The sequence below is a fragment of the Bubalus bubalis genome, chromosome 14, assembly GCF_019923935.1.
Source record: "Bubalus bubalis isolate 160015118507 breed Murrah chromosome 14, NDDB_SH_1, whole genome shotgun sequence".
In the NCBI taxonomy this organism is placed as follows: Eukaryota; Metazoa; Chordata; class Mammalia; order Artiodactyla; family Bovidae; genus Bubalus; species Bubalus bubalis.
This window is the reverse complement of record NC_059170.1, coordinates 63,889,578-63,908,633: the sequence shown is the minus strand read 5'-3', so window position 1 is coordinate 63,908,633 and position 19,056 is coordinate 63,889,578. Positions and strand designations below refer to the sequence as shown.

The 19,056-nt window shown below is 38.4% G+C and overlaps 1 protein-coding gene across 3 annotated transcripts in view; it reads left to right on the top strand.

The window, feature by feature from the left end:
* The window catches only part of ITGB1 (integrin subunit beta 1), a 43,001-nt gene that overhangs the window by 13,902 nt on the left and 10,043 nt on the right, over window positions 1-19,056 (top strand). For 2 of the 3 annotated variants that reach the window (XM_025264446.3, XM_025264449.3), the window contains 11 exons: window positions 2,987-3,053; window positions 5,052-5,137; window positions 8,966-9,188; window positions 10,649-10,819; window positions 11,395-11,633; window positions 13,612-13,767; window positions 14,505-14,600; window positions 14,893-14,982; window positions 16,759-16,899; window positions 17,070-17,269; window positions 18,662-18,900. In XM_025264446.3, coding sequence (XP_025120231.1) covers window positions 2,987-3,053; window positions 5,052-5,137; window positions 8,966-9,188; window positions 10,649-10,819; window positions 11,395-11,633; window positions 13,612-13,767; window positions 14,505-14,600; window positions 14,893-14,982; window positions 16,759-16,899; window positions 17,070-17,269; window positions 18,662-18,900 — 1,708 coding nt within the window. Of the gene's footprint in view, window positions 1-73; window positions 166-2,986; window positions 3,054-5,051; window positions 5,138-8,965; window positions 9,189-10,648; window positions 10,820-11,394; window positions 11,634-13,611; window positions 13,768-14,504; window positions 14,601-14,892; window positions 14,983-16,758; window positions 16,900-17,069; window positions 17,270-18,661; window positions 18,901-19,056 lie in introns of those variants that run through there. The other variant, XM_025264448.3, reaches the window with a different exon arrangement.

The following is a 19,056-nucleotide window of genomic DNA, read 5'->3' as shown; positions in this document are numbered from 1 at the left end:
TATAGTTATTGGTATTTTTTGTCTGAAACTGAAAATTCCTTGAGACAGCAATCTTTGTATCTCCTGTAGGGCACAGAACCTGGCAGAATTTTCCAAGGAAGCTCTTCCAGGAGGAGAGGAGGAGCCAATAAAGTCGGTGTGAATAGAGCATGTTAAGGAAGAATGGTGAGGTGTAGGCAGTGATGCTGTGTGCATTCTGTGCGTGGTAAACGGATGTGTGTCTCCAGGAGGCAGACACCACTTACACAGGTGGAGGAGGAGCTAGAGACTCGGGTTCACGGCTCTTTCTAGACCTTTGCTCATGAAGAGGAAGAGAGTCAGGGTTAGGACAGGACCTGAAGGCATCTCTTACTGGGGGCCCCTCCTTGGGAGCTGTTCACTCCTCAGGGTGCCTTTCTCAGCCTGAGAGGCAGCGAGGAGACGGGTAGGTAGTCACCGGCCCTACCTCCAGAGATGGGGGTTTTCAGGCCCGGGGTGCTCCCTGGACCACACACTGGCCGGTGTTGCCTCAGGGCATCTGAATGTCTCGGGAGCTCTCGGGCAGTCCTGCCCCCGCCTCCCTCACCCCGCTGCCTCTTCACCACCCCTCTTCTCAGGGCCACTCCTCACTGCTCTGTCTCTGCCTTGTGGCCCTTGTGACTTTCCTTATCCCTGTCGGCTGCCTTCTTCCGTCCCCTGTGGCTGTTCCGTTTCCTGGGGAGAAAGCCTGGCCTTTGCAGGCCTGGCGGCTGCCCTGCTAGAAATACCACTAGTCTCGAGCTGCCCTCCACCCTGCCGCTCTTGCCTCCCTGCAGCCCTTGTGCTGTCTGCTTCTGGGGTCAGAGCTCTTCAGAGGCAAGAGGGCTTCAGAAGTCTGGTCTTTAGCGTGTCAAGGTTTATAGAGGAAAAGACAGCGGCATTAAAGTAGTAGTTTAAAGCCATGAACCTAAGAATGTCAGGAAATATTTTCTGCTACCTGGTAACTTTATCTGAGTGGTCTTCTATGAGTTGTATGACATTTTAAAGGTTTTCCAAGGTAGTCTCCTGGTCCTGAAAGTGATCCGAGTTGTATTCTGAAGACCATGGATCAGAGTCCATATATGGACCAGTTATTTGTTCTGTTCCCTTTGTGTGGAAACTGCTCAGAGGCTCCATTCATCACAGTCAGGCATTTCTTCGGGTGTCTTACTGTCCAGGGCCTTTTAGTCATAACTTTGGAATTGATAACATTATTTGAACTGCTCAGAATCATAGTCTGTGTGGATTTATTACACATTGAACCTTTTAGTCAGGCCTTAAAAGGTGAACTGTCAGTGACCCTCAGCTTCATTTGGGCTTCTGGATGCGTAAGCAAAACTGGGGCATAACAGAACTGGCTGTTCTGAGCTTGGTTGCAAAGTGGATAACTGTGCAAGTTACTCACACTGCTTTTCTCTGGAAAACCAGAAAATGCAAGCAGCATTTGGCAGCAGAGGAAACCCAAGGATCCCAGAGTAGAACTTTGAAGCGTTTTTCTGGAGCTGTGGTGTTGTATCCTGAAATGAGGGATTTTAAAGGAATTTTTTTTCCCCTTATTAAAGGAAATTTACCAAGAAAGAAAAAAATTCCACACAGTTATCCTACCATATTGTTTTTAGTAAGAAAGCGAAATGAAGAATATACTAGAACAATTTAAAAACAAATGAACCCATTGTCTTTATATTATGCTTATAATGCTGTCATCTCCAGGACTCTGGTTACTTTATATGTTTATATACTGTTTATTTCTACATACCTGTCATCTTAAATGTGTTCTTTGCATCCAAAAAGTATTCTGTAAACCTTGTGATGTTGCTGCATTGTATTCTTTTGACTCCAGTAGTCCATGAAGTCGGTTCAGTTAGCCCTTTGCTCTTTGTGGATCTTGGGTAGAGGACACTGGCATTTTTGACTGTTATAAACATGATGGAGTTCTGTACTGAAAGTGTTGTGCATGTATCACCTTTGATACTTTAAATTATTTCCTTTGGATGAGTTTCTAGTAGTTAGTTTACTAAGCCAGAGGGCAGAAACATTTTTAATGGGTTTTGATACAGATTGTTAAATTATTTCCCCCAAATTGTATCAACTTACAGAGCCATCTCTGGTTTCTCTTACCCACCTGCAATAAATCATTAAGTTTTGTTGGGTTAAAAAAACCTTTTTTTTTTACCTGCTAGTTCACCTTATATTGCTTTATATTTCTTTGATAAGTAGTAAAGCTAATCTTTGTTCGAGGGCATGTTATATTTGCTTTTGGTTTTTTTGCGTTCTGGTGGAAGGGGCAGATGTTACTAGAGTGCAGTCCAAGAGCAGTGACTTGTTAGAGTTAGTGACCTATGACTTGAGCTGTCTTTGACCAACTCTGGTAAGATGTAGATTAAGGTTGTGAAAAACTTTAATTCGTATATTTATAGATCTAGAAACAGTAGGCAACTGAACTGAATATTTTACAAATTTCATGCATAGAAGTTGATTTTCTTGAAAAGGAAATAGTTACAGGACATCAGACACAAAAACTGAATTGGAGGCTTGTGCAAGATGTTGGTCTTACCCTTGCAAGAAAACGATTGAAACGTTGTAAGCAAGCCTGTGGCATGATCAGGATTCTGGCAGGGTCACTCACAATTCATTGTTGAGATAACTGAGGCATTGGGATATACCTGATTGGCCACCTTGGAGTCACAGGAGGTAACAGATTCCATGGGACAGAGATTTAATACATAGCTTTTAGGTGTAAGAATGCTTGACATTTTTTTCCTGAGCACTGTTAATTAAATATTAAACTATATTTGATTTGGAGAAAAGCAAGAGTGGATTCTGGGAACCTGGGGGGAGAGGAGGTGGGTGAGTATGGAGAACGGTTGGGGAAGAAGATATATTATGTTTATAAATCAGAAAATCAGGTGAGTGGGAATGATTATGCTTAATATGTTAACCTTTTTTTTTTTTTCCCCCAAAATATAACATTGTATGTTTTCTATTTCAGATGAATTTACAACTGATTTTCTGGATCGGATTGATCAGTTCAGTTTGCTGTGTGTTTGGCCAAGCAGGTAAAAAAAAAGTTGCCTACTTGTCGGTTCAATATCTTGTATCGCTTTTTGACCACTTTAGATTCCTGGGAAAACCTAAATCGCGCAGTCCTGCTCCTTCAGAAGGCCTCGCAGCGGCCCACCTCTCGGAGTCGAGGGCGGGCGCCTTTGGTGCCTGCAAGGTCCTTTGTCAGGTTCCCCACCCACCACCCAGAGAAACAACAGGAATAGAAGGCACTACATAGAGACCTTTGGGGGATATAATAGAGTGTGTAAGTGAACACAGAGAAAGCAAAGGCGTGTTACATCTTAGAAGGAAATAAAGTAAATGTGTAGAAGAACAGATTATGAACTATCCACTACTGTCTGAGAAAATGAAAGGAGGAACAATTGGTTTTCCAAAAAATGTTCTTGCTGTTTGATCACAAGTCTTGCAAAATGTTGGTGGTGTATAGAAGAGGAATGAAAAAATAAAGCTGAAAATGTATTTAATCCTCTTATAAACCATGGTGCACCCAAATCTAGAATAATGGATGTCCAGTTTTTTTTGTTCTCCAAATCTCAGAAAATACACTGCATAGAACAACTGTTTGATACTAGTGATGAGGGAAGTTATTAATAGATTTAAATTACAAAAGACCAACAGTAACATAAAAAAGCAAATTATCTGTATGTCAAAACAGTATCAAAAAATAGCTAAATAAGGGTTTAATTGCGCTCACAAGTGTAGAGATCCAGTAAAAACGGTTAAAAACATGATGATAGAAAACTTTGCAAAAGACAAATAGAAAATTTACAAAGTAAATGGCCAGGGAAAGTATGGGGAAAAAAAATGAAGCCTTAAATAACCGACAGTTGATGTTCTTATTTATACCTGTTAAATGAAAAGAAAATCTTCGCATTAAAAAAGGAAATACGGTGTGTGTACACTGCTTGTGAGGATGTGTGTGTGAATGTTATTGCTGGAGAGAGGTTAAAAGTTAATCCTTTTCACCTCCAGTGTTTCTTTTTTTTAAATTTGTGATAAGGAAATTGAGTTTTACATGATAAGAATAGTCATCTGTGTGGGTTCATATATGTGCATGCATGTGTGTATATGTCGGGTTTATGGCCCACATGAACCATGCGATTAAAAATAATAGAAATTTTCCCATTCTGTAGGCTACATTAATACAGTGGCATATGTAATCTTTAAAGCCATGTTTTTGAAGACTCTGGAATGAAAGAATTAAGTATAAAAAAGTAGTATACAAAATGTATGTCCTCAGTTTCAATTAAGTAATATCTGCGTGCTGCCTTGCTATTTTTTGATTAATCTACATAGACAAAAGACTGGGGAAAATATACAAAAAATGTATTTCTTAATGAGCAGGTTTTGGGTGATTTTTAGTTCTTTATGCTTTTATGTATTTCCCACATTTTCTATAATGAGCGTGTGTTAGGTTTATAAGCAGAAAACATACATTGGAGACAGTCCATATTAGTGTGTACTGCATGGCAGGCATGCTGATTCTTACATGGATTTAAAGAAATACTTGACATACTTTGAACACAGACCTGAGAAATCAAGGAGTTGTGGATAGGATGAATATGGATTTTTCAAGTATTTACCAAACTAAAATGAAGCAGCCTGGTTGGAGGGGGAGTATGGGTGTGGTGGTTATGAGTTAAATGAAAAGAAATAATACTTTACCCAGTGGTAAGAAAATTCTTGACAATTATGACCAACTTGAGAGAGCCTGGAATTATGTCTTTGGGGGGGAAAAAAGGACAAGTGTATAGATTAAGGGTACCTAGTCTTTGCTGTAGAAGACAGGAAAGATAACTCTCTTTTTATTGTTCTCTGCACCAGGATGATCCAAAATCACCTCTCTGGTGAGTAGGTCTGAGTCAGTTTAGTAACTAGCTTCATAGTATTTCTATGTCATGTTCATATATATTGTATTGTCATCGTGATCCTGATCTGTCATTGTTTTCTCTCTTGAACTTAAGTAGCCTAATATTTCTTTTTCCTAACAGATGAAAATAGATGTTTGAAAGCAAATGCCAAATCATGTGGGGAGTGTATACAAGCAGGGCCAAATTGTGGATGGTGCACAAATTCAGTAAGTCAGATTGATTGTTCAAGCCTTTCCATTCATTCCCTCATCACTTAGTGTTGCTCAAAACCGTATCCTTGGGAAGTGCTTGGCGTGACTTTTCACTCACTTTTCACTTTTCACTTTTCACTCACTCAGCGGTGATTGAACGAGAGCCAGCTCTGTGTGTGAGCCTGTGTGGCGGTCTGGAGCTGTGCTGCCCCACACGGCCCGCCAGGCCTGTGTGGTGATGTTGAGCACCTGAGAACTGCTGTCAGCCTTCATACGTGCCAGAGATCAAGGACTTCGTGATTTAAAAAATCATGAAGGTTGAAATGCTCACATTTTGTATATATTATTAATTTTCCCTGTTTTTCCCCCTCAGTGTGGCTATTAGACAACTTAAAAATACATACGTAGCTCACCTTTGTAGCGTGTGTTATGTTTCTGTTGGACAGCTTCCCAAAAAACTCTAGCCATCTCACTGAGCTATTTTAGATTTTCCCTTTTTTATGATGGGAAAGATATAATTAATCTGCCTAATTGTGTTTTAATTAAACTAATACACACCTGATTTATATCCTAATAAAAGCCCATTCAGGTGAGGGTTTAAATTTTATTTTTTGTCATCTCTATATATTGCTTAACATGGCACCTTCCACAAGTTAAGTAAGTGTTGAATAATTGAATGGACAATAAACACTAAGTTGGAACTGGAGGTAAAGGGAAGTCATTTTGAGGATATGTAATTTATTTACAGAGTGAATAATATCAGAAGGTTGAAGGCTTATTGTTTGTTTTTTCTCAGGCACCTGAGTAAAAACCCCACATTCAGATACCTGCATTCTGGCCGTTACTGGTCAAGTATCAGATGTTTCATGTGATTTGACCTGAAAGACAAAATGAGAAGTTTTTGTTTTGTTATTTCAAAATTTTTCTACTGGCAACTTTCTCTTCTTCAAAAAACGGTGTTCTGGAATTAGTTGGAGACAGTGAAGGAGACAGGGAGTGCCTTGAGTTTGTCTCAGACAAGGCTTACTTAACTGAAACCCCAGGTTTTCTTACAGTTGAGCATGAGCTGCCTCCTTTGTGTTGGCACAAGAATTGGAGAAACTTAAAGCAGTTTCACTTAGATGATTATAAATAAGTGGTACTTGCTGTTCCCAACAATAGCATTCATTTTATGAAGGCTATAGTTTATCTGGGGTTTAGAGTTATCCTAGCCAAATTATTCTTTTACTAATTTAGCCTTTGATCTTTGTGGCACAATTCTTAAATTATTAAAGGTATTTGGGGATGTGTTTGCTTGAGTTTTGTGATCTGAATTTCCTGGATTGGCTAATATTTGGAAATGGATGGTGCACTGGGCCTGTACTTTGGCAGCATTTTGGGTTTGATCATACATAAAGGGAGGGCAACTTTGAACTTTGAACCATCAGACCTATGGCATTCCCTTCCAGTTGTTTTTCCAAGTACAAAAAGGCTCTCATTTAGTGTTATATTTTCCTTAAAAAAATAACTGATCAAAACTATTGTGTATTCTTTTTTATGAATATCCTCACTTTATGCAGCACCACGAAATCGATAGATAATAAATACCATATAAAACTGAACACAAAGTGACCCTAAATTAAAGGCATTTCCTCATTTTCCTAATGACAAGATTTTAAAAAAAGACTTCTGGCCAACTAAACGATTTTTAGGGGTATATGTGAAATAATTAAATGGCCATTATAAGTACACATTTTAAAATGATATGCATAGATACACATGTATACACTGTTGTTCCCCTTTCTCACATTTATGAAAAACTTATTTAGAATCTTTACATCTTAGGGCTTCTCAGGTGGCGCAGTGGTAAGGAATCCACCTGCCAATGCTGGAGTTGAAAGAGATGTGGGTTCCATCTCTGGATCTGGAAGATCCCTTGAAGTAGGAAATGGCGACCCACTCCAGTATTCTTGCCTGGGAAATCCCATGGATAGAGGAGCCTGGTTGGCTACAGTCCAAGGGGTCACAAAGAGCTGGACATGAGTGAGTGCACACATGTGTGTGCACACACACATCTTAAACAGCAGTTTTTTTGCTTTCACTAAAAGTACTTCTGAGTTAGTCATCTGATAAAAATGACACATTTTTAAAAAATAGTAGTAATGAATATTTATTAGCTGCTGTTTATTTACCAAGTACAGAAAAGATCCTGGATGCATTATATTAATGCATTTCTAACTCACCATCCTATTATAAACAAGAATATATTTTGTAGCTATTTCTGTTACTTAAAAATTGTAACTCTTTTTTGTTCTCTTATTCTTTTGGCAAACATTCTTTTTTTTTAATTGAGATGTTGATGTATCATATGTATATATAGTCACAATTTTTAAAGGTTCTATTCCGCTTGTAGTTGTTATAAAATATTGGCTGTATTCCCTGTGCTGTACAGTATATCCTTTTATTTGGAGGATAATTGCTTTACAGCGTTGTCTTAGTTTCCACTATACAGCAGCATGAATCCGCTATATGTGCACATGTATCCCCTCCCTCTGAAGCCTGCCTCCCACCCCCCATCCCACAGCCATAGTCCTCTCACAGAGCGCGAGCTGAACTCTCCGGGCACAGCGGTTTCCCTGAGCCTTTTCACACACCACACACGGGAGCGTCTGTGCCCGCGCTGCTCTCCGTCTGTGCCCCCCTCCCCCTCCCCTGTGTCCGCAGCTCCGCTCTCTGCATCTGCATCTCTGTTCTTGGAGGTAGGTTTCTGTTTCCAAACCCTGGAAATAGGGTTATCTGTACCATTTTTCTAGATTCCACATAAAACCCATTTTAAAATCACATCACTACTGGAAGTTTTACCCCACACCACAAGTACCATTTACATAGCATTACCATTTTTTGTTTTTAAAAAATTCACCCAATAGAAATACATTCTATTATATGTTATATATATCCCTGTTATAAAATCACTTGCTATTTTTTTTTTTAGTTAATTCTAAAAGGCTTTTTTCTATTAATAGCCAATAGTTTTTTTTTTTTTTTTTTTTAAACTTCCAAGAATACTTAGTAAATCTGTGGTAAATTTCTTGGTCTCCTTTTTAAAAAAGGTTTTGGGCTTATATGTTTTACCTAGTATTGAGTTGTTCAAAATATCATGAAGGAAAATGCTATCTAACATGAAAGACTTGTAAGAATTTTTCTAAGGGAAATTTTGGGAAAAGTATTTGTCTGTTATTTGGGTATATTTATTATTAATAATTCTTAACCCTGCTGAATCATTTCACAAAAAAATTTCTTTGAGTAGATACTCTGAACATGAAACAGTTAAAATATACACTTGCTGAGTCGCGTCAGTCATGTCTGACTCTGTGCGACCCCATAGATGGCAGCCCACCAGGCTTCCCCGTCCCGGGGATTCTCCAGGCAAGAACACTGGAGTGGGTTGCCATTTCCTTCTCCAATGCAGGAAAGTGAAAGTCAAGTCACTCAGTTGTGTCCGACTCTTAGTGACCCCATGGACTGCAGCCTACCAGGCTCCTCTGTCCATGGGATTTTCCAGGCAAGAGTACTGGAGTGGGTGCCATTGCCTTCTCCGAAAATATACACTTAAGTCCTACTAAATATTTCTAAAATAATATAGTACTAGTTATATATTAGTAACAAAGGTACTACCTTCACGGAGAAGTGTTTTTGTTTTGTTTATTATGGTTAGATGAAGGGAACAACATTTTCCTTAAAACCAGAGATGAAGTACATTAGACATGTTACCTGATTTTTGCAATTTAATTGGTTATTTGCAATTATATAAAAGGTTTGACCATTTTATATCATATTTATAGCTATATTTTATATGTCATTTAGACATTTTTACAAGAAGGTATGCCTACATCTGCTCGATGTGATGATTTAGAAGCCTTAAAAAAGAAGGGCTGTCATCCAAATGACATTGAAAATCCTAGAGGCTCCAAAGATATAAAGAAAAATAAAAATGTAACGAACCGAAGCAAAGGAACAGCCGAGAAGCTGCAGCCAGAAGATATCACTCAAATCCAGCCACAGCAGTTGGTTCTGCAGTTACGATCAGGTATAGAAATCTGATTCTAGGAGTGTCTTTGGCTCCACTTGAGCTTCCAGACAACTTTATATATGTTTCTGTTGAGAAATGTTGAGTATGTTAACTTTTAGAAATTTTTTGAATTTTTTGCAGATATAATTTGTCAGACCATGTACCTGACATTTGCCTAATGTCCAAAGTAAATTCTGTTAAAGATTCAGAAAATATTATTAATAGATTTAGTGGGTTTTTTAAAAATAAAAATATCCATCTTCTGGTTTAACTATAAAACATAAAGATAACATTTTAATCTATTTTTTCCTTTGTTTTTATACACTACTGTTAAAATATTAAGGTTTTCATAAGAATCTGTAGCAGTCCTGCATCTGGAAAAAAGAAAAAATATGCCCCGTTCTCTTCTAATCTCCAGCCCCTTCCACCCAGGACTCACGTGTGCCCTCCCCGCCCCCTCCCGGTTGCCCTCTCTTCAGCCCGGTGCCTCTAGACTTGCTCTGCCAACCTCTGCTGGCACCTGAAACTGCCAGGCCTGATGGACCCTCGGCAGGCCTTTTTTTCCCCTTTATTTAACTCTTCTGTACATGTGATGCCTTTGAGCTTCTCGACATGTTTCTTTTTGGCTTCTGCGATAACGCTTCTGCTTTCCTTCTTATCTCTTGCCAGTGCCTTCCAGTCTTCTTTCTGTCTTTTTTCTTCCTTCCTTTTTGTAATCCACTTAACTGTTGGCTTTCCTTTCATGGTTTTGAAACCCTTTGTGTGCTGTAACACAGACTTTTTTCTCTCAAGCTCCAAACACAGTTATCCAAATGCCTATTAGAAATCTATATAGAGAAAATCTGCAAGTTAAAAACAAAATGACCTTTTACCCAGACCTCTTCCTACTCGTGTGTTTTCTGATGCATTTCAACTCATACCTCTGGTACATCTGTTCTGTGTCCTAATTGGTTTCATATCTGTATCCTCTTTTTTGCCCCTATAATTTCTTAACAAGTTTGTCTCTTTAATCATCTTAAAACTTTTCATCAGGTTTTCTTAAGTGGAAATCAGATTACTTTATTCACTGAACGCAGTGCATCCCGTAAACAGAGAAGTCTCTCGCTTGACAGCGTCAGTCTCTAAAATGCCTGGAGTGCCCTGTAGTGTGCCTGCCTCACCCACCCCATCCAGTTTGAGTTGTTCCTATCTGTTTTCCTTTGTCCTAGTTAGCAACCCACTATTTGCCTGTCTTGCCCACTGTAGATTGGGAATGCTGTCTTTTTCATTATCTCTGGGGCCTGGCATTTTAAATATTTGTGAATAAAAAGAGTACACAGCCATTGATTGAATTACCTATGGAATGCCCTGGTTTTTGTAAAAACTATGTGAATAATATGGTTTACTCTATAGTGTTGACCTTATCAATCTGATTTACTTGGCTTTTCCATTTGATTTTGATTGCTGGCAAGCTAGTTTTCTAATCTCTGATTAATTAGGGGAGCCACAGACATTCACACTAAAATTCAAGCGGGCTGAAGACTATCCCATTGATCTCTACTACCTCATGGACCTCTCCTATTCCATGAAAGACGACTTGGAGAATGTGAAAAGTCTGGGAACAGATTTGATGAATGAAATGAGGAGGATCACTTCAGACTTCCGAATTGGTAGGAATTTTGAGAAAATTAATAATTTTCATTTTTGTAAATCTTGGCAGTTTTATCCTTCACTACATAAATGTGAGATTAGGAGGCTAGGTTTTAGCTTTTTCTTTCTGAGAGGACTGATATTCCTGTCACATGGCTAATGATTTTTCTGCCTCTTTGTTCCTCTGTTACTATAAAAAAGAAAGAAAGAGTCAGTCGTGTCTGACTCTTTGTGACTCTGTGGACTGTAGCCCGCCAGGCTCTTCTGTCATGGAATTTCCCAGTCAAGAATACTGGAGTGAGTTTCCATTCCCTTCTCCAGGGAATCTTCCCAACCCAAGGATGGAACCTGGATCTCATGGATTGCAGGCAGATTCTTTACCGTCTGAGCCACCAGGGGAGCCCTTCTTACTGGCTGCCATGTTATTTGACACACATTACACCACATAGATAATAAACTGCATGTTTGTTGTTACAGGAATTTACTCATTCATTTGTTGATCTTATAAACATGTTGATTATTTAGACTTGATTTTTTTTAATGCAGTTTAACTATCCACCCTCCATCCTCACCGCATGTGCGTTTTCCTCCACAGGGTTTGGTTCTTTCGTGGAGAAAACTGTGATGCCTTACATTAGCACAACACCAGCTAAACTCAGGAACCCTTGTACAAATGAACAGAACTGCACGAGCCCATTTAGCTACAAAAATGTCCTCAGCCTTACTGATAAAGGGGAAGTATTTAATGAACTTGTTGGTAAGCAGCGCATATCTGGAAATTTGGATTCACCAGAAGGTGGCTTTGATGCAATCATGCAAGTCGCAGTTTGTGGAGTGAGTGCATTCATTCTCTACAGGGGATATTATTTGTGTGGATTTTAAGTGTGATTTTTCTGTCAGAAAATATTACCTTAATTTCTATACCATACTGATTAATCCCTTAAATTCCTTCCCAACTGCAAGTGGTTTAAAAAAAAGCATAGTTAATCCGGGTTTTAAAAGCCAAAATGCTCACCATTTGAAACAGTGGGGCAGTGTAGCTTTAGCTGGTGTTCTGGGTTTTTTAAGGAGGCTCAGGGTACCCTGGCTTTCAGCTTTGTGACTGAGATGGTATTGGGGTTATCTGAGACGTCACCAGGAACATTAAAAGTGCTCAAATAGATTGTATGTCAGGCACCATTTTCCTTTGGTTAGTTTTCTTCTGCTTATCTTTGAGAGGCATCTTCCCCATGTCTTAGTAATTTAAAAAGAAAGTTTTAAGTCCTAGTTTGAAAGCTGTATATATTCTGAGAAGTCATATAATGTTTGTAATTTTAATTACAAGATTTTCACTGACAGTAAGCTGATCCTCCATTGGACTGGTGGTTAGAATTTTTTGACTCATTTACCAACCCAAAATTTTAGGTGATCTTTTAATGATGTAGCTGAGGATGGAAGTAGAAAACATTGTGAGCTAGATGAAGTTTTATCTGTCTCATTTTTCCCCCCTTTTTCCTTATAGTACCCCTGTGCCCTAAAACACTTTTCTCTTCCGGATGCTTCTTAATGGTTACTTTTCAACGAAGTTTTAGTATGCTATTTGATACCCAAGATGATGATACAATACAGTGCTTGAGATAACAGTCTTTAGACTATTAGGACAAAGCTTCAAATGTTCCCATCACTGCTCATCCACTAGGCAGTTTCCTTGCCATTCTAGAGGGCTGTTTCCTTCTCCTTAAGAGATAATAACAGGTATACCTTAGGAAGTTTAAATACGGTAATCCATAGATAGAGCAAGTAGCCAACAAACAGTTAACACCTGTATTGTGGTCACTCTCGACTTCTCATCAGGGTAGATGCAGTTTAAGGATAGTCGCCACTTTTAAAGGGGAAGAGTAGTTTTCCAGGCGGTGCCTAGCTTGATGCCTGTTTCCTCTCCAGCCATTCATTTGTGATCCCGCTAGAAGCTCATATGGAGAAAGCATTCTTTGTGCTGTCTCTGCCTGAACCTCAGCCTTGAGATTAAAACAGGCCATGGTATCCTGGCCGCTGCTCTCTGTTCCCTGTGCTGACTGAGAGTATCTGTTCCACTTACTTCTCTAAATGCAGAAGAGACATATTCCAACTTAATTCTTGCCTTCAAGGATTTTATAGTCTTAGAAAGATATATACAGATGTATGGAGTAAATAAAGACAGATGATTGTAAGATTACCATTCAAGAGGATTTTACCACCACTTTAAATTTTTTGCTGAATAAGGTGGAGAATAAAATAAATGAACAAACAGTACTGATGGATTAAAAGGGGTGGAATTAAGCAGGGTCAACTCTGAAGAAAATGCTTTTTATTAGAATTAAAAAGGGGAGGCTTTTTTAATATGGTGGCTGATAAAGGGAGTATATGCTCCAGAAGGTGGAGTAGGTATGGATGGGAAGGGGAGATAACAATGTTTAGATAAAGTTGGGTGTGGGCTGAGATTATTCATTAAGCACCTAGTAGAGACAAGATGATGCACAAAACCAGATGTGGTCCCTGCCCTGTGTGGAGTGGAGCTGCCTTTTAGTGGGGAGAAGGACATTGACTTTAAAAGGTAGTTTTTAAAAAAAGAGACAGACAGCTAGGCAAGGTGAAGTGTTATAGTGAGGCAGGGAAGTTTTATTCAAGCAGGCTCAGTGCCTTTTATCAGCAGGGATGTTATTAGCATTGTGAAAAGAGAAAATACAGAATTAAGTTGAAAGTATAGTGGTAGCCTATATAAGGATTAAAAGATTTAATCTTTGCTGAATTTCTGTAGGTAGTATTTTAAAACTGAAATCCTTTTCTTTTCAAGTCCCTGATTGGTTGGAGGAATGTGACACGGCTGCTGGTGTTTTCCACGGATGCTGGGTTTCACTTTGCTGGAGATGGGAAACTTGGTGGCATTGTTTTACCGAATGACGGACAGTGTCACCTGGAAAATGATGTGTACACAATGAGCCATTATTACGTAAGTGTTAGCGCCTTGCATGCTCAGTGGATTTGGGTTTTTAGAGTATTACGGGTAATGGGCTTGTGGGTGTTTCAGGATTGGGGTTTTGTTATTTTGGTAAATTGGGCCCTGACCTAATGTGCAGGAAAGCTTTGTTGCTGTTTTGAGGCTGTGGCTCTGTGCCTGCTTCCTTCTGCGGAGCTGAGGGCCTGGTGGTGAAGGGAGCTGCTGACTCCTGGCCCTGCACCCCAGCCCAAAGCTCTGTCTCCTCTCACTCGGTCCATCAAGGGGTAGCAAGTTTGATACTATGTCTAAACAAATCATTTGTATAGTCTTACACTCCTTGTCTTATTTATATATGATTTAAGGAAGTAGGCATCCTGCCTCTACGGAAAATAAACATTGGCAGTTTATTCAAGGTCTGGAAGAAACCTAAACCTTGCTGAATCTTGGTCTTTTTCTTAGTGATAATATAACCTTTAATTATGGCAATTCTTCAATTTCATTTTTCTGACATTTAATATACATAGATAATCTTTTAAAAATCTTTTTTATTGAAATTTTTATGCACACATAAAGATAAAGGATCAGAAACCCACTAGACAGCACCCACTTCAGCAATAATTTGTGTTGTTTCAGGCAGTCTTGTGTAAGTAATCCAGATATATCTGCAAATCATTATTTTCAGAAAGTATTGAAAAACTGGAGTATATTGGATATAATTACATACTAAATTTTATTACTTGATTTCTTAGGATTATCCTTCTATTGCTCACCTTGTCCAGAAACTAAGCGAAAATAACATTCAGACGATTTTTGCAGTTACTGAAGAATTTCAGCCTGTTTACAAGGTAAATATATACTTGTGATATCAAAATAGGAACACATTTCTAGATTCTTATTGTTTAGTCATCAAAGGCAAAATGATACGTCTGAATTGAAATGTGGGAAAATGTCATCAGATAGAAAGGCTAGATTTTACAAATGTGGTATTAATTTTAATTACATTGCAACACTAGTTGTTTTTAGGTCTGACTCCTTATTTAGGATATATATATCAAGAAATGGTTTTTAAAAATAAATAGTAGGTACTCAGTAGATGCTAATTAGTCAGATTTTATAGGTTTTATCTTTTAATTGCAGGAACTGAAAAATTTGATCCCTAAGTCAGCGGTAGGAACATTATCTGCAAATTCCAGCAATGTGATTCAGTTGATCATCGATGCGTACAATGTGAGTGCATTCTAAGTAAGATCTGTTTTGGGCAGTACCCTGTTGAGAATACTTTGCTTAAAAATAGTAAAACTCCTTTCATACACAATTTAGTAGGCCCCAGAAGACAATGTAAAACTTGTATGTAAAATTCTGTATGTGGAGGAAAAACTCATTTTCTTACAAAAATGTGTTTGCAAGGCAAAATAAAAGGCATGGCGGGGGGTGGATTTCTAAATTCTGTTTGAATGTCATTAAGTAATAAGTCTCCTTTTTGGAAAACAAGTATGAAACAACTTTCATTTAGATTTATAGGATTACCTCAGTCTTCTGTACTTCCCTTCATTTTATAGATTCATTGATTTTGATGAATTGTGCCAGAAAAGCCTTTTATTTTTTGCTAATTCTTCTCCTGCCATATTTTCAGGGTACATAGTTCTCTGTTCTCAAGTGGTACACACACAGTCATATGTGCTGCTGCTGCTAAGTCACTTCAGTCGTATCTGACTCTGTGCGACCCCATAGACGGCAGCCCACCAGGCTCCCCAGTCCCTGGGATTCTCCAGGCAAGAACACTGGAGTGGGTTGCCATTTCCTTCTCCAAGTCATATGTGCATGTACTATAAAGTATATATGAATGCATACATGACTTATTAAAATAAGATTTATAAAATTTTTACCCCACGTGGAAGGAAGTTGAAATTAAAAGAGGAATTGTTCATCTCGAGTTTAGTTCCGAGTACTTTAGCGATACTCATTAAGCCTTGGTCAGTCATCGTTGTAGGTCATCGGAGGCCTTTGTAATACAACTGTAACCATCCTGTGCTGCATATACCAGCTCCAGCCCTTCGACAAGTTTAATTGTATTTTCTACCTCATGCCAGGGGGTTACAAAATGTTTTGGAAAGACCCTACTCAGATTTTTACAGACTTTCTAGATTGTGGTTTTTCCCTGTCACCCCCATAGTCGTTCTGTCTTTACAGCATATCTTAATGCGTTCCTAACTCCATCTGTTGGGCTTCCCTGGTGGCTCCGAGGTTAAAGCGAGTGGTGTGACCAGGACTGAGCTCGCCGCTGCAGCCTTCTCCATTTGTCTTGCGCCCTCTGCTGTTCTACAAAAGCACTGGCTTGACTCCTCCCACTCTGGGTTTTATTTCTTTGAGGGAGTGGGGGCAGGCCTGCAATGGCCCCTAAGCAGATTTGTTTCCAGCCTATGTAGCAGGTTATTTACCTTTGTCTGTAGTGAGCTGAGGCTTCCCTGATGGCTCAGACGGTAAAGAATCCGCCTGCAATGCAGGAGACCCAAGTTTGATCCCTGAGTTGGAAAGATCCCCTAGAGAAGGGAATGGCAACCCACTCTAATATTCTTGCCTGGAGAAATATATGGACAGAGGAGCCTTGTGGGCTATAGACCCTGGGGCTACAAAGAGACGTGACTGAGCGACTAACGCTAGTGAGCTACAAGTGGCAGGGCAGAGGAGAGTGTGTTGCCAGTGGGGAAAGAAAGTATTCTTTGTTCTTAGAACTCTTCATAATTAATATTAGGCCTCTGTGCTGTGTCATCATTAAAATTTTAACTAAATACTCTTTTCAGTTGTGTACATTATTTTGAATAATTGGTTATTTATTTGAGCCCATTTATCTGGGTTTTGTGTTTTCTAGTCACTCAAGATTAGGCTTCCAATATTTAAATAATACTGTTTTCTTAACAGCTCATTTTATCCATTGGATTTATGAATTCAACTTGTTTTATAGTATCATTTGTTTGCCTTTCCTCTTATTAGTCTTTCTGTTAGTCCCTTTCTTCAGAAGTCATTTTGGAAAACAGCAAATTACCGGAAGGAGTAACAATAAATTACAAGTCTTACTGCAAGAATGGGGTGAATGGAACAGGGGAAAATGGGAGAAAATGCTCTAATATTTCCATTGGGGATGAGGTATGTTACATGAACATTTTTCTGAAGTAAAAGAAAAAGCTTACTTGTTTATAAGCAATCTAGCTTATAATTTGAGAAACAGTTAAATATAACTTGAGTAGCTTTTTGAAAAATTTTTAGTAGATTTAAATTGCTTAGTTTTTAACTTATCTTCTTGTTTTCCTTTTAAGGTTCAATTTGAAATTAGCATAACTGCAAATAAATGTCCAAATAAGAACTCTGAAACCATTAAAATTAAGCCTCTGGGCTTCACTGAGGAAGTGGAGATTATCCTTCAGTTCATCTGTGAATGTGAGTGCCAGGGTGAAGGCATCCCAGGAAGCCCCAAGTGCCACGACGGCAATGGCACCTTCGAGTGTGGGGCCTGCAGGTGAGCGGGAGGTGTGCACGGTCTGGGGGGCATGGCAGCTGGGACAGCTGGAGGCCGTCTGTCTGAGCTTCCCGGAATCTCTGTGGGAGCAGATAAATTACTCTTCGGACTACTGTTGCTCACCACAAGATCAATTTGTTGGTCTTGTGTGTGTTCTTTATAGAAAGCTCTTCTCTGCCTTTTTTTCTTTAGGTAGACTACCTTTTATTCTAAAATAAAAGCTTTTGTAGCCATCCAAGATGTTACTTAACAAATGTTTATGGTAGCATTTGGGTTTTTCTCTCATGATAGCAATCTGAACTCTAGAGCTCAGTAAGCTTATAGAAAATAATAGTGATTTTATATGGGAACTGGAATTAGGAATTAATAAAGGATGTTCACTTGTTATTACATGTACTTCTGCATTGTTGGAATAATTTTTTTTAATTCATATATTTGTAAAATTAAGAGAGCACTATTTTCAGAACATAGAATCTACTAACAGAACTTAAGTCAAATTAGTTTTAATTTTTATACTGTAAATCTTCCTATTTCATCTTTCTCCTATTTTTTTAGAACAGGAGAGAAGACTATTTTGATCCAACTCTCAGCTCCCAAATGACTAGGCTTTGAAGGGTTTTTAATCATGAGGAAAATTAATGACTATTTTGCCATCATTTACTAGCTTTCTATTCTAAATAATAAAATGTTACATTTTTTATTTTCCATGTCATATCCTGAATTGTATAGATACATTTTTAGTAAAATATTATTTATCTGAAAGATCTTGAAAATGTTTTGCCTTCTTTTTGTGTATTTACCAGATACTGTATTATACCAGTGTGTATAGGCACTATAAAAAGTGTCTGAAAAGTCTGAATCCTTAGGATAAATTTTTTAAACATTATGGTAGTTACATTTTTAAATGATACTTTTAGTATGGTTTTCAACTTCCATGTACTTTTTGGGCTGTGTTTTTATCAGTTCAGTTGTTCAGTTGTGTGTTTTTATACTTTTTGGTATAAAAATTGGGTATAAACTATTAGTATAAAAATTGGGCAAATAATAGCAAATGTAATATACAGCATATCCTTTGAAAACATACCACACTTTAAAAATCAGTTTATCCTTTGTTTCCAAATGTTGTGTTCACCTGTTCATTGCTAGATTGTATTTTCATTTTGATCAGAATGCTTACTTTCCTAAAGAGGAATTTTTTCTTAGGCCCCTGTGTAGATTCCGTACAGACTTGAATGGCTGTGTGTGTGTGTACGCATGCACATATGTACACTTCCGTTACACATATAATTACAGTCTGAAGATAATGTTTATAGTTTTATTTCCTCTCTTTCTCACCACTTGTTACTTTCAATTCTCCTTATTTTATGTGACTGAAATTTTGGACTCTTTTAGGTGCAACGAGGGACGTGTCGGGAGACACTGTGAATGTAGCACAGATGAGGTGAACAGCGAAGACATGGACGCCTACTGCAGGAAAGAAAACAGTTCAGAAATCTGTAGCAACAATGGAGAGTGTGTCTGTGGACAGTGTGTGTGTAGGAAGAGGGACAATACAAATGAAATTTATTCTGGCAAATTCTGCGAATGTGATAATTTCAACTGTGATAGATCCAATGGCTTAATATGTGGAGGTGAGAATGGGTCTGAAAGTGGTTATAAAATGTGGTCCTGTCTAATATAATGAAACATGGTGCGAGTTTGCTTGGTGAATAAATAGAAAAGGGGCACCATTGAGGGCCACTCCCTCCCGTGGATACTTTCTTACATATTCTTGCTTGTTTTCATTT